This window comes from Camponotus vicinus, unplaced genomic scaffold (genome assembly GCF_025532165.1).
Source record: "Camponotus vicinus isolate PSW18456_S1 unplaced genomic scaffold, iyCamVici1.0 SCAF_4, whole genome shotgun sequence".
Classification (NCBI taxonomy): domain Eukaryota; kingdom Metazoa; phylum Arthropoda; class Insecta; order Hymenoptera; family Formicidae; genus Camponotus; species Camponotus vicinus.
In genome coordinates, this window is record NW_028141976.1 from 19026512 (window position 1) to 19038997 (window position 12486).

General features: G+C 28.1%; 1 protein-coding gene across 3 annotated transcripts in view; it reads left to right on the forward strand.

Annotated features, from left to right (window-relative positions):
• The first annotated feature begins 1364 nt into the window (after positions 1-1364).
• Positions 1365-12486, forward strand: part of Rgk3 (Rad, Gem/Kir family member 3) — a 45222-nt gene continuing 34100 nt past the window's right edge. The window contains exons 1-3 of one of the 3 annotated variants that reach the window (XM_083096927.1): positions 1365-1504; positions 4450-5209; positions 7659-7928. In XM_083096927.1, the coding sequence (XP_082953053.1) occupies positions 4954-5209; positions 7659-7928 (526 nt within the window). In that variant the 5' untranslated portion in view covers positions 1365-1504; positions 4450-4953. The remainder of the gene's footprint in view (positions 1505-4449; positions 5210-7658; positions 7929-12486) is intronic. The other 2 variants (XM_083096928.1, XM_083096929.1) reach the window with 2 other exon arrangements.

The following is a 12486-nucleotide window of genomic DNA, read 5'->3' on the forward strand; positions in this document are numbered from 1 at the left end:
CTTTTCGCAAGCACGCTGACTATGTAAAATGAACTATGAATAAGCAAGCAAGTTAAGCAATTTGTTATGCAAAGCAAAGACGATAGATATCTTCGCGTAAGATATAGTGCCAAGGTGTAAAAGTAAATGTATCGCGATGATAATTTTTCTGAAATGCTTTAAAATTGCAATCCTTTCATGAAAAGATATGAGTCAGCTTTCGCCAGTTTCATCATCTATTGCTAGAACTTAAATAAGTTAGTGCTTAAAACAAATATCATGACACATCATTCGGATCAGTTTACAGATAGTGACGTGGTGATTCGATAATAAAATCATATTACAAGTTGTTTAACAAACATTTTCTTAATTGGAGAGTATTTAAAATTATTTTATGTATGCAAAAAATATTCATAAAGAATTAAGCAAAATCTAAGCTTCGATTGATATTGTCAAGATAATATTAAAAGATAAAAAAAATTCTGACGTGATTATACAAAAGATAAGATAAATTTTGATTTTTTTTACAATTTATATATGCTTTAATTAAAATTCATAATTAAATGTTCATTTGATAACATTCAGTTTTAGAAAAAACTATGGCACGAAAGAGCATGAATATTACATATTAATAAATAACAGTGTTCATTCAACAGATTATGTTACATAACGATTAATAACGATTTGTTTCTTAATTTTTATTTTTTTCGGAAATTTATTCTGTGTTCGTTTAAAATTATTAAACTCGAGAAGATTTTATTTTGAATATCTCTGTAGCAATTTTGAATGAATAACTAGTAGATATTATTTTAGATGTATTTTTCACGCTAAAAGTAAAGAAAGATGTTATCATATAATAGAATAATGATTTTTCTTACTATAAAGTTGAAAATCATGCAAATTTAGTGCCAATCAATCTAGTAATGATGAAAACTTTTCATGAAAATTTCATCATTATTGACAGCATGTCATTCATGAGGAACTGAAGCGTGTTAAGCATTTTTAGACTGCTATTTTCCTTTTCTTTGTAAATTCTCTGTACTATTCCTTTTGACTGCCTCTCGTACGCAATAATATTATACTTTTAAGTTTATTAAGTTTGGGCTTAAATAATTAACTTATTGCGCTAAAAAGTGTTATAGCGTACAGTTCTTCGCTAGTTCTGCGGATCTTACGGATTTCCGGTAATTTCTCCCGCGAAGTATTTTCCGAAAAGTTCGCGAAGCTGGACACGTGCCAAGTTCGTCGTCATCTTCGTGGTCTTTGTCGTGGTCTTCGTCATGGTCGGTGACGAGGGCGTGCAAGAGAACCGACGCCAACGCCTGGTGTCGCTTCTCACCCTGGCGGTAGTCGCGACGCCGGGCTGCCTTCAGTGCGCCGCGCATACTCGGACGTGCATCGTGTCGGTCAAGTTGCGCTCGCGTGCGAGCGATCGAGACATGTGATTCATTGCGCGATTGCGGAGAGCGACGAGGAGAAAAAATGACAAGAGGAGATCCTACACGATCGTCGACGGCCTAAAGTGGTAAAGATCAATCACCATACGCGGCAAATCGATCCGGGAAAATCCTTAAATGCGCGAGAAGGAGAAAGAGAAAGATGTGAGAAGACGTCGCGATATCTCGGAGCAATGTCTCGAGACGGAGAAAACGCGCGAATCTCTGCGATATAATCACATATGATTAAAGGGCAGAGGTTGTCGGGTATCGAAAAAGGGGGATAATTACGGCCACGACTAAGCTCCCGGGGGAGTGAGATATGCAGGCGAACATATGGGGGGACAGATCGGCGGAGATGTTTATGCTTCTCTTCTAGAAGATTTATGCGAAATGATTTATAATTAATCGTGGGGAAAAATAAGTCAACGAAGAGAGAGTGGAGTGATTATCGCCCGTAGAGAAAAACCTTGAGAAAAACCGATGCTTCTACTTTGAAATTCTCGAAGGGTGTACAATGTCTCGCTATTTTACCCTTAACCCTTCCGTAGTGAGTTAAGTAATATTGAATAATTAAATAAAAAGTATCATTTTTGTATTTTAACGGACAAAACTAATTATATTTTTATTTATATTTGCTTTTGTGGTGATAATAAAATATATCCTAGATATTGGATATATCATAGAAATAATATTATTGTTTTATTTTAAATGTATGTATATTAAATGGTGTTTCAAAAACATTGTTTAAATTTGTTACGTATTTATATTTTATTCATGTGATATTTTGAAAATTGTTTTTATATATATTCTAGAGCTTTAAAATAAATGATTCATTTATTTTGTCTAAAAATAAGAATCTTAAAGTTGGAAAAAATAGACAAAAATGCTTTATAAAGATAAATAGTTTAACATAGAATCTCGGAAGTGCTAATAAAAAACAGGTTACTAATTATAGTTTAATATATTCTGAGACATTATACAAACATATTATTTATTTTGAAAATCTTGTATCTAAATTAAATCTCAATATGCAATAATTATGAAAAAATTGTAAAATGAGGGATTATTAACCGTAGCAACATTGAGCGATTCGATTAATACGACAATCCCATGTACAAAAATAATAATTATTAAATAATATTTAGAGTGATTATTATTATATGTAAAAGAAACAGAAAAGTATAATTAAAAGATTATTTAAGTTATTTTTATATTATAGATGTGATCGAATTAAAATAATTAAAATAGTTAAAATAACTAAAATAACTTGATTTATTATTGAATTATTTGTTTAATATGTCTGTATTACAAAAATCCAAATATCATTTATTAAGATAATGTGATATAACAACTAAAATAATGATAAATTATGAGTAGCGAATGTATCAAAGTTTCATAATGATGTTGAACAACAATATCTTTTACAACAGTTTATAAATTCGATGTCATAATGTAGAATTATGTTGTGAGTGCGTAAAACGCTTATAGCTATCGATTTAACACACAATATCGATGAGAAGTTTATAAGATCTTTCTTTACTCCTCTGTCAGTAAGAAGAGATAAAGCTTGAGTTTCTCTACTTAGTCTTGCTTATAATAAACGCGTTCTTGCGTGCATACATTATCTCATGGAGGAAAGGGCAGTACTTTAAATAAAGTTTGTTTTAATATTACACATTTATTAAAGGTATTTCTTTATCAATATTATTTTATAAATGAGAATTTTCTATTTGCATTGTGATAATAGCAGAGATAGAATAATCTTATTACCTAGAAATAAATCTTTAATTTTCTTTTTAATTTGCAAGCATGATAAAGAAATTATAAAGAATATAAACTAGAACAAAATAATTAGTAATTTATTTATTTATGTGTCCCTTTATTTATTGTTTGTTCTTTATTCTAACAAGTGGATACAGATAATAGAATATATATCCCTCTTTTTGTTTAGATGTAATAATAATTATAAACTAAAAGAAAAAATATAATATTATTTTTTAATTAAAAGCAAAAAGCATTAAATAAATTAAATATAACATTAGATAGATTCGTTTTATCTTTTTCATATAATCTATCAGAGTCAAGAATTCATATTGATTTTGTGTTTAAATATTATTGAACACAATTTTATCTGAATGAGAAAATATCTGATATTCTGTAAAAATTTTAATATAAACTTTCAACAACAAATTACATTTAATTTCCTTAGCACTCCTTTGAGCTTGAAAGTAAGTTACATGATAGACATAAACTTCATCGAAGAGAAAATGTATTAATAAGGTGTCGTCGTGAAATTGTCTTGGTATAGACCAAGCTTACTTTTGTCGATACTCGATTATAGTTGCTGGAACATCTTCGCGCATCGATATCTTTCCGATGTATCCCGTTCACTGTTCACTAACTTCGACAGTTTCGACAGCCTATATAACTGTCCTTCGATTGCATCGTGTTCCGTGAAACTTCGGATGCTGCCAACGTACTTGACATTGTCATTGATCTTTATCTTACTTACTTTTAATCAGAAGCAGTTTTAAATCTCCCATTCAAGTTTGATTAATTATAAGTTGAACACTCGTCCAAATTAATTTCAAAATTTATATTTTATATCTTACTTTGTGGAAGAAGATGAGAAATAAGATAAAAAATAATAAATAGTTTACTTTTTAATTGCAGATTATGAGATTTATGATATTATTTTTATAATTAATTGTTTACAATATAATTATATCAATTATAAATAATTTATATGTCTTTAAAATCATGATCGTAACACACGAGATAATCGAGACATTAATCGATGGGGTTGGTCTAATTAGTATACGAGCTTACTTCCTGTGGGAAGTACCGTCGGTAAAATAACGACGACATAGATGTGAAAAGAAAAACAAGCATAAAAAGGAAAATATAAACACCAACCACATTTTACCCATTTTAGAAAAGGCGTAATTTGACGTGGCCGTAATTATTTCGACCGTTTCATTCGCACGCACGTGGCCAGAAAAAAATCCAACTTCCTATATTCTATTTGTAGAATCAAGGAAAGCGTGAAGCTTTCTTCTATACGAGATAGGATCCGTCGATGTGACGTCGTGCCGTCTTACGCAGTTCGTTTGAAGACATCTTTCTCCGAGTGCACACTTGGCACTTTTGCTGATAATCGAATTTTACGAACGGATATTCTAACTACACTCAGAAAGACATTTCGAAAATTACACGTGGCATTACGTTTTCCGCGAAGAACTTCATAAGAAATAACTGTGCCAAAACGTCTGTAAATGTTTGTGTTTGTAAGTGTGAAAAAACAATAAAAATAGTGCTCAGTATAAATTGAATAATACGAGTTATAACTACTTTGTGATCAAAAATATGTAAAATATGAGAACAATATTTTAGCAACAGTTGAAGATAATTCACGGAAAAGGAGAAAATTATTTCTGGAAATCCGGATAAGAGAGATAATCGTCAATATATATAAGACCAAATTTCCGGACCGTAGTCGGTGACTTTAAGTAGAAGAAACAGTGATTTTGAGAAAATGGAAAACTCGCTTCGCCGGAAGACTAGATCGGCTTCGATTTGTGCTCCGGGATTTTTGAGTATGGAGCAAATGTTGGAAGTTATGCCACCCTCGGGAGCTCGTGAAAGGGAGAGAGGGGAACGGGAAAGAGACAGCGGCAGTGGAACACCGGATGGTAGTACACCTACGAGAAGACGAAGACCAGCTACAAGATCCCAGAGCGCTCGGGTTTCCGGCGGAAACAAAAGCATTCGTCGCCGTGCCGCTGCTCAAGGTAACGATAGTGATGGCAGGAATGGAAAACAAATAATACTGCATAAGATTTGGTTTTCTAATTAAGATTTATAATTTTTAGAAGAGTTTAAAGTTTCAAAAAAATTCGGAAGTTTAAAATTATATAAATAAATAGAATTAATCGAGTTTGTTCGTAATTGATAAGTTTTCTTTTTTTTATGAGAATTTGAAATTTATCGATTATTCTGTTTGTGAATAGTTCATTTCTGCTTTGATTGAGCATTTCGATATTTGAATATTCAGCTTTTTATTAATAATCAAAATATGAATAAATCTGAGAGATTAAACCCTTGAGATTAAATCTGAAGGTACATAAAAGTCTATTTTACGCATCGAGTTTGGCGCGATAACTAGGCATGATTTTGAAGGTGCCCGATAAACACGTGAGAACGTCATCGATGACGTACAAATCCTTCTGGCGAAGGAGCAAAGTGTAAAAGCTTAACAACGATATTGTATCAGTAACACGTTTAGTTCCGCGTGAATTCTTGAAATCATTACGACTGCTATTCTCGTATGTGCATTTGGCTAGTAGGTCACTGACAGTCTGAACACGTTTCATCGTGTCACGATGTCTTTGCAAGTTTAGAATCCAGTTAAATTAGCACTCTAGGATGTGTTCGTTTTTCTATATATACGTTGAGAAATAGGAAGATATGTATTAACGAAAAACAAAAATGTGTGTGTAGTAATATTATTATTTCTACAAAGATGTAAAATAAACAAAAACGAGACTTAACTAATAAATAAACAGAGCACTTTCAATAGTAATATGTTAAGAATTAGCTACGTTATTAGAATGTTATTTATTTTTAATATGAAAAATATCTTATTAAGAGCAGTGCAGTCAACTAATATAATATTTTTCAATTATAATGAAAAAATAAATATTTCAATTATCATATCAAATATAATTTTTTCATCTTTCTATTATTTTAAGAAAAAATTATGTAGGATGTGTACTAATATATCTCGCGAGAACTTATTTAAAAATACAGCAAATATTATTGCTAATTCTTAATTATATTTTATATTATAAATTAGAAATATATAAATTATTATTTAATGTAGCGGGGATTGTGAAAATTAATAATTAAATTCTTTAACTATTGCTATCAGCTACTGTCTATTAAACTTAACATTTTAATGAAATATTTTTATTCAATATTTTAATCTCTCTTGGTATATTTGATATATTTCTTATTATTACATATAAAAAATATATATATATATATTTATATATGTACAATAAAATTATTAGATTTTTAGATTATGTTTAATTAATTATTTAGATTATGTATTTTCTATCATAAACGTAAAATCCAATTTTGACTTCAAAGGTTATTTTCAATTGCGCGTGCTACAGATAAAAGAGATTTTGTTTCTTTGAATATCTAACAAAATGAGGGAATTTATCTGCTGCTCGATAAACTTTGCAATTAAGTGAAGCAGATATTCGACAATATGTTCCACGATCTGAATTCGCTTCTCTCTCTTCTTTCGCGTCATTTAATTTTATTTCCTGGCTCTTTTTAAGCTATAACTAATACTAAATCACTCGGCTTTCCACACACTAACTTTGCGATGTAATAGATGTAGTACCTTTGAAAAATGTGCTTCGTTCTTTGCTTTATTCTTGAACGTTTACTGAAATAAGCTTGATTGGCACGCTATCAAGAAAGAACATGTTTATTTTCTGTCTCATTAATTATTATCAAAAGCTTCTTTAAATAGTTTTAACGGTTATTTTTGAATAGATGTTCTATTATAAAATCTGCATATTTTGCGGCATTGTATTATGAAGATATCGATACGTATTTTTGTGAAATTAAACAGTTTTTTCACAAAAAGATAATCTATTTACACGCTCTATATGAATATATATATATATACATATATATACACATATATATACACATATATATATATACATATATATATATATATATACATTATTTTACATAAAATGGATGCACATACAAATAATATGAAAGCAGATAAAAAATATATAGTTATTAATATAATTATTAAAAATTTGGGGAAAGAATATTTAAGTTATGTATATAAATTTTATATATATATAATATTCATATTATATATATATAATATGAACGGCACAATATAAATTATTACATTTTATTTAATTCAATATTCTTCCTAATTATGTTTTGCAAAACTTATATCGCGAGACAAAAAATTTTAGTGTAATAAACTTGTAGCTAATCAATTTGGCTTATTAATATAATTGAAATTAAATTAGCTCATTAATATCAATTGATATTGATTATTATACTTTGATTGCCTATATACAGTATATAATGTCGTCATTATAATTTGCTAAAGGTGTTGCATATTTTTATGGTAAAGCTTGTACATCTACATCCGGTATCGAGTATACATGTACGGCATTCTGCATATGTCGATTTCAGCCGCCGCCCATCATCATCATCATCATCATCATCATGAAGGGGGTATGAAATCGGCCCACTGCAGCAGCGAACCTAGACTCACCGAGAATGACGTCAGTCCGGGGATTAGAAGACGAGGGAGTCGGAGGGGACAGAGTATGCATCACACGCATCAGAGGAAGAGCAATGCCTTCCTGGACGTACCTGATGTCTCGTCTCAGATGCCACCGCGGGAGGAAGGCGAAGATGAGGATAGTTACAGGCTTCGTAGCTTTAGTCTCACCAGTAAAGGTCAGAAATAACTCTTTTCCACTTGTTGCAAACGTAAACAAGAGATTATACTTTTTACGTTAAAACATCGGAATTTTAACTCTATTTTGCACTATATGATGGATTTGATAGAAGCCCAACATTGGATAAATATGTAACATGAATAATTTATTAAATGATTAAGAAATAGAGTAATATTAGGGATAAAGATGAAAGAAATAAGATAATTAAAATAACTAAAAAATTGTAAAATTGTAAGTTGTTTAAATCTATGAAATATTTTGACAACTATTCTAGATTTATCATAAAAGAATCGGTAATTATGTGAATTATTGATTTTTAAATCTATGAAATATTTTGACAACTATTCTAGATTTATCATAAAAGAATCGGTAATTATGTGAATTATTGATTTTTAAATAGTTTCTTAACGATATATAATTTTGAATGAATCAATTAAACAATTTTATAGCATTCCATTAGCTTAATGAAATATTGTTTATATTAACAGTTCAATATTTTTATTTAAAGTTAAAATTATTTAATGAAATATATTCATATTTTACATTTAAAGAGAATGAGCTATATTAATTTATAACAAATATTTTAATAATTGTCTAAAGAGTACGTTCACAACGTTTGATTGAAAATCTTTTGGATAGAATATCTTAAATACTGTGTATATTTTTTTAAACTTTTTGTATAATTAAAAAAAATAAAAATCAATCTTTTCTTTTATTATAAATTTAAAGATGTAATTTTTAACATTAATTGTGTTTCTCTAAACTTCAAATTTTAATAAAATAAAGTTTATTAGAAATTAATAGAAGGAAAAGATTTCATTGATAATAAAAAAAACTATGGAGAAAAATATGTCATCATTAAAACAATATTGTCCTTTTTTGTGTTTAAGCAAAATTCTAGGAAATTTTAATCATATAATTAAACATTGCAGAGTTTATCTGGATCATTGTATGATTTCTTATGGAATCGCGGACAATCTATACGAATAGAATGGGAATAAAAATTTTAAATACATTTAATCGTTAAATTTTTTTCAGACTTGTTTATTTCTGCAAGTCTTGCATATAATAGTTTATGAGAATCCGAACCAGAAATACATAAGTGAGGAAAATAGAGTGAGAGAGAGAGAGAGAGAGAGAGAGAGAGAGAGAGAGAGATTTAACAAGAAAGAGAACATTATTAGAATCGAGATAAGCAAAAATCAAAGCTATAGTTGATATCGACATTACAAGAATCTAATCCAAAGTTGAGTAATTATAAGCATGTGAAAGTCATTTCATGTTTATTTAATCAATGTTTTGTCTTGATAATAACGCATTTTGATTAAACAAGGATAAATATGTTATATATATATCCTGTATATACATATATATAACTTCAACAGCGAGATTCATCCAATTATATTTTCCGGGAAATTGATATACTAAATTGATATATAATATCAATTGATATTAATGATTTTTATTTGAAGGCAATTTAATAGCATTGCCATGAGAGATAAAGTTTAATACCTAAGATAATATTGATTAAGAATTAATTAATCATGAGAGATTACGATATTATTATTAAAATAATATTTTTACATTATTATTAAAATATCATTATCATATTGATGGGAGCTGTTATAGTCGAATTATAATTTTTCTGGATTGATTACTATGATGTTGATATTATCTCGGTGTAATATCGTCACGTTAATAAATATGTTAATGTGACATATTGATATTTAAAATATTAATCATCATTTGTACTCAGTATATATTTTTAATATATTATTTATTATTATTATAATATTATTAGTATGGAATAAATTTTTATGTTGTAAATTTATGTTGTTATGTTGTTACAATAATTTTACAAAAATTGCAATTGATTAAAAATTAAAATTTTAGAAATTTTGACAAATTAAAAATATAAATAATTTTATAAAAAAAATGTGGAATAAAATTCAATTTTTAATTCATTTTAAAATTATAATTAAGATATGTTTTATTAGATTAATTATTAAATTTTTAATTTGAAAATATGTTACATATATGTTAATGACTAAATATTCAAATTTTGGAAGAAATAATCTTTTTATTTTCCCACACTCTTTCTCTCTCCCCCTTCCTCCCTCTCTCTCCCTCTCTTCCTCTCTCTCTCTCTCTCTCTCTCTCTTTCCGTATACTGAAATTGATTTCATAACTTGTTCCAAAAATCTATGACTGAAATTTAATACTATTAAAACGAGATATTATGTATAGATGTTTCCAATATCCCTCACATACTTGATATTGTATCCGATCGCTTTTTCATTGTGCTTGTGTAATTCTACTGCTTCGTTCTCTGATAGCCCTTGGAACGGAGATGAAGTGCAGTGCATAAAGTTAGCGATTGAATTTACATTAAAGTGATATGGAATTTCTCGTCCAGATCAGATTGTTCGCTTATCTGCTTGTTAATCATTTCCAGAAAGTTACTGTTTAAGAACGGAACATGTATTTTAATAGTTTAGATTAGGAGATAAATCAACAACAAAAGCGCCCTGACCTATTGAGATAAACAATCTCTCGAAATTCCTATGCAATATTGCTTGCCATTATTGCTTTACTTTATGTGAATAGGTTAACAATACAAACTATGACTTGATACAGTTAATCTCAATGAATCAGTTTGTATTATATTAACGACTCTTCGAGTTGTTTCATAATTGAACTATATTATTATACAAAATTCAATCTGCATATTCACTCTGCGACTCTATCTTTTCTATTGTGTTGATTATATTGGTATATAATATTTAACTCAATGAATATTTAAATATATATAGAGGATGTTTCAGTTAAACTGAGCGTATCTTATTAATCAAGTTAGCTCTGCTGTCTGAGAAGAATCTGTTGATGAAAGAGTAGATAGTTTGCAGTTTTTTAATATTTTATGTTAGAAGAAATTGTTTTTTTGAGATTTTCTATGAGAATACTATTTGTATTTTAGAAGAATCTTTAATAAATGGCATTTTTATTAGAAAATAAACTTTGATATTTTATTTATTTATAAAATATGTAATTCCTGTAAAGTATGTATGTAAAGCATATATAAATAATATTTTTATTTTAATCAAACAATTTTATTTAGAAATATTAAATAATTATACAAATAATTATTTTTTTTATTACATCGACATTTATTGTTTATTTTATTGGTAAATAATTAATTTGGAAGCATAATTTTTAATATAGTAATATCTTTTTGGTCACGTAATATATCATAAAATTTTTATGTTTGTACTTGTATATATAATTACAAATTGTGCACCGTCTTCTGATGGTGATAAAGCTTCTTAATTAATGTAAATTTTTAAAAGTTTAATTAGAAATCGTTTCATGTTTGCTGACAAGACGCACTTTTTTCACGACACAATATATTTCAACATGTACAAAAATGTAAGCTATAATTGCAGCTGCTTTTTAAGTTCACATTAATTGTATTTTTAATTTGATGAAGCTAGTTTTATTTTATGGGAAAATAATCGTCTTTATAAAAGCAAATATAAATGAAACAACGAATGTTTGTGGAATAGATTCACTATTTTTATTATAACTTTCTAAGTAATCGAATTTATCTCCCATTTTTCAAATCTTTCGTAGATTTGTTTATCTTCGTCTAATCAAAATGTTGTGGTTTTTGTCTCAAGACAATGAGATGTAAATCGAATTCGATCACTTATTACATTTGTGTTGTAGAACATTGGTTTCCTATGGTTTCAATTTTAATCATGATTTCGAAATATGCATTAGAAAGATGCTCAAGAATTATTATTCATTTTCAACATATCACATATTTTCCTTGTCAAAAATGCATGAAATATTAAATTTAAACTTATTAAGAGAGAATTTTATATAGCTTAAAAATATCTATATTTACACTTTCTAGGAATAAGCAAATTGTTAATTTATTAAAATATTTTTTAAAAATATTGGTCTTCAATTTTTGCTATATAATTTTTAATATACCTATTATATCTTTGTATATTACCAGATCAGGACAGATCTGTGTACATTTTTTTATGAAACAAAATACATCGAGTTTCTCTTTATTTCAAAGAATGCGCTTGTTAAGTCGTAGTTGTATGAGAAAAAGAAAATAAAACAGTTGAATAGGTATGTACAACATAATTATGAAAATTACAAAAAATGCATTATAAAAATGATGGTGTCATAGACAGTCACTTTTAAGCGACGCGTTAGTATGACGAATTACAAAAGAAGATTAAAATAAAAAATCTTAAGAAAATAAGTAAGATTCTTTGACATTTCATTGGTGTGTAAATCCGAGACCGAAAGGTAATGTGATCTGACAAGCACTTCTTTTTGACCTGTTACATTTTCATGAAAGCGAGAGATTTCTGAGAAGAGTATTTGAAATCTTATTTTCTTGGAAGAACATCTTACTTGACAGTAGTGATTCATAATAATTTCACGAGTAAAAATACCATAGGCAAAACATTTCTGACTTGCGGTTTAATTATCTTGAAAAATTTCTAAAGAAATATAGAAAAATTTATCTTAAAGCT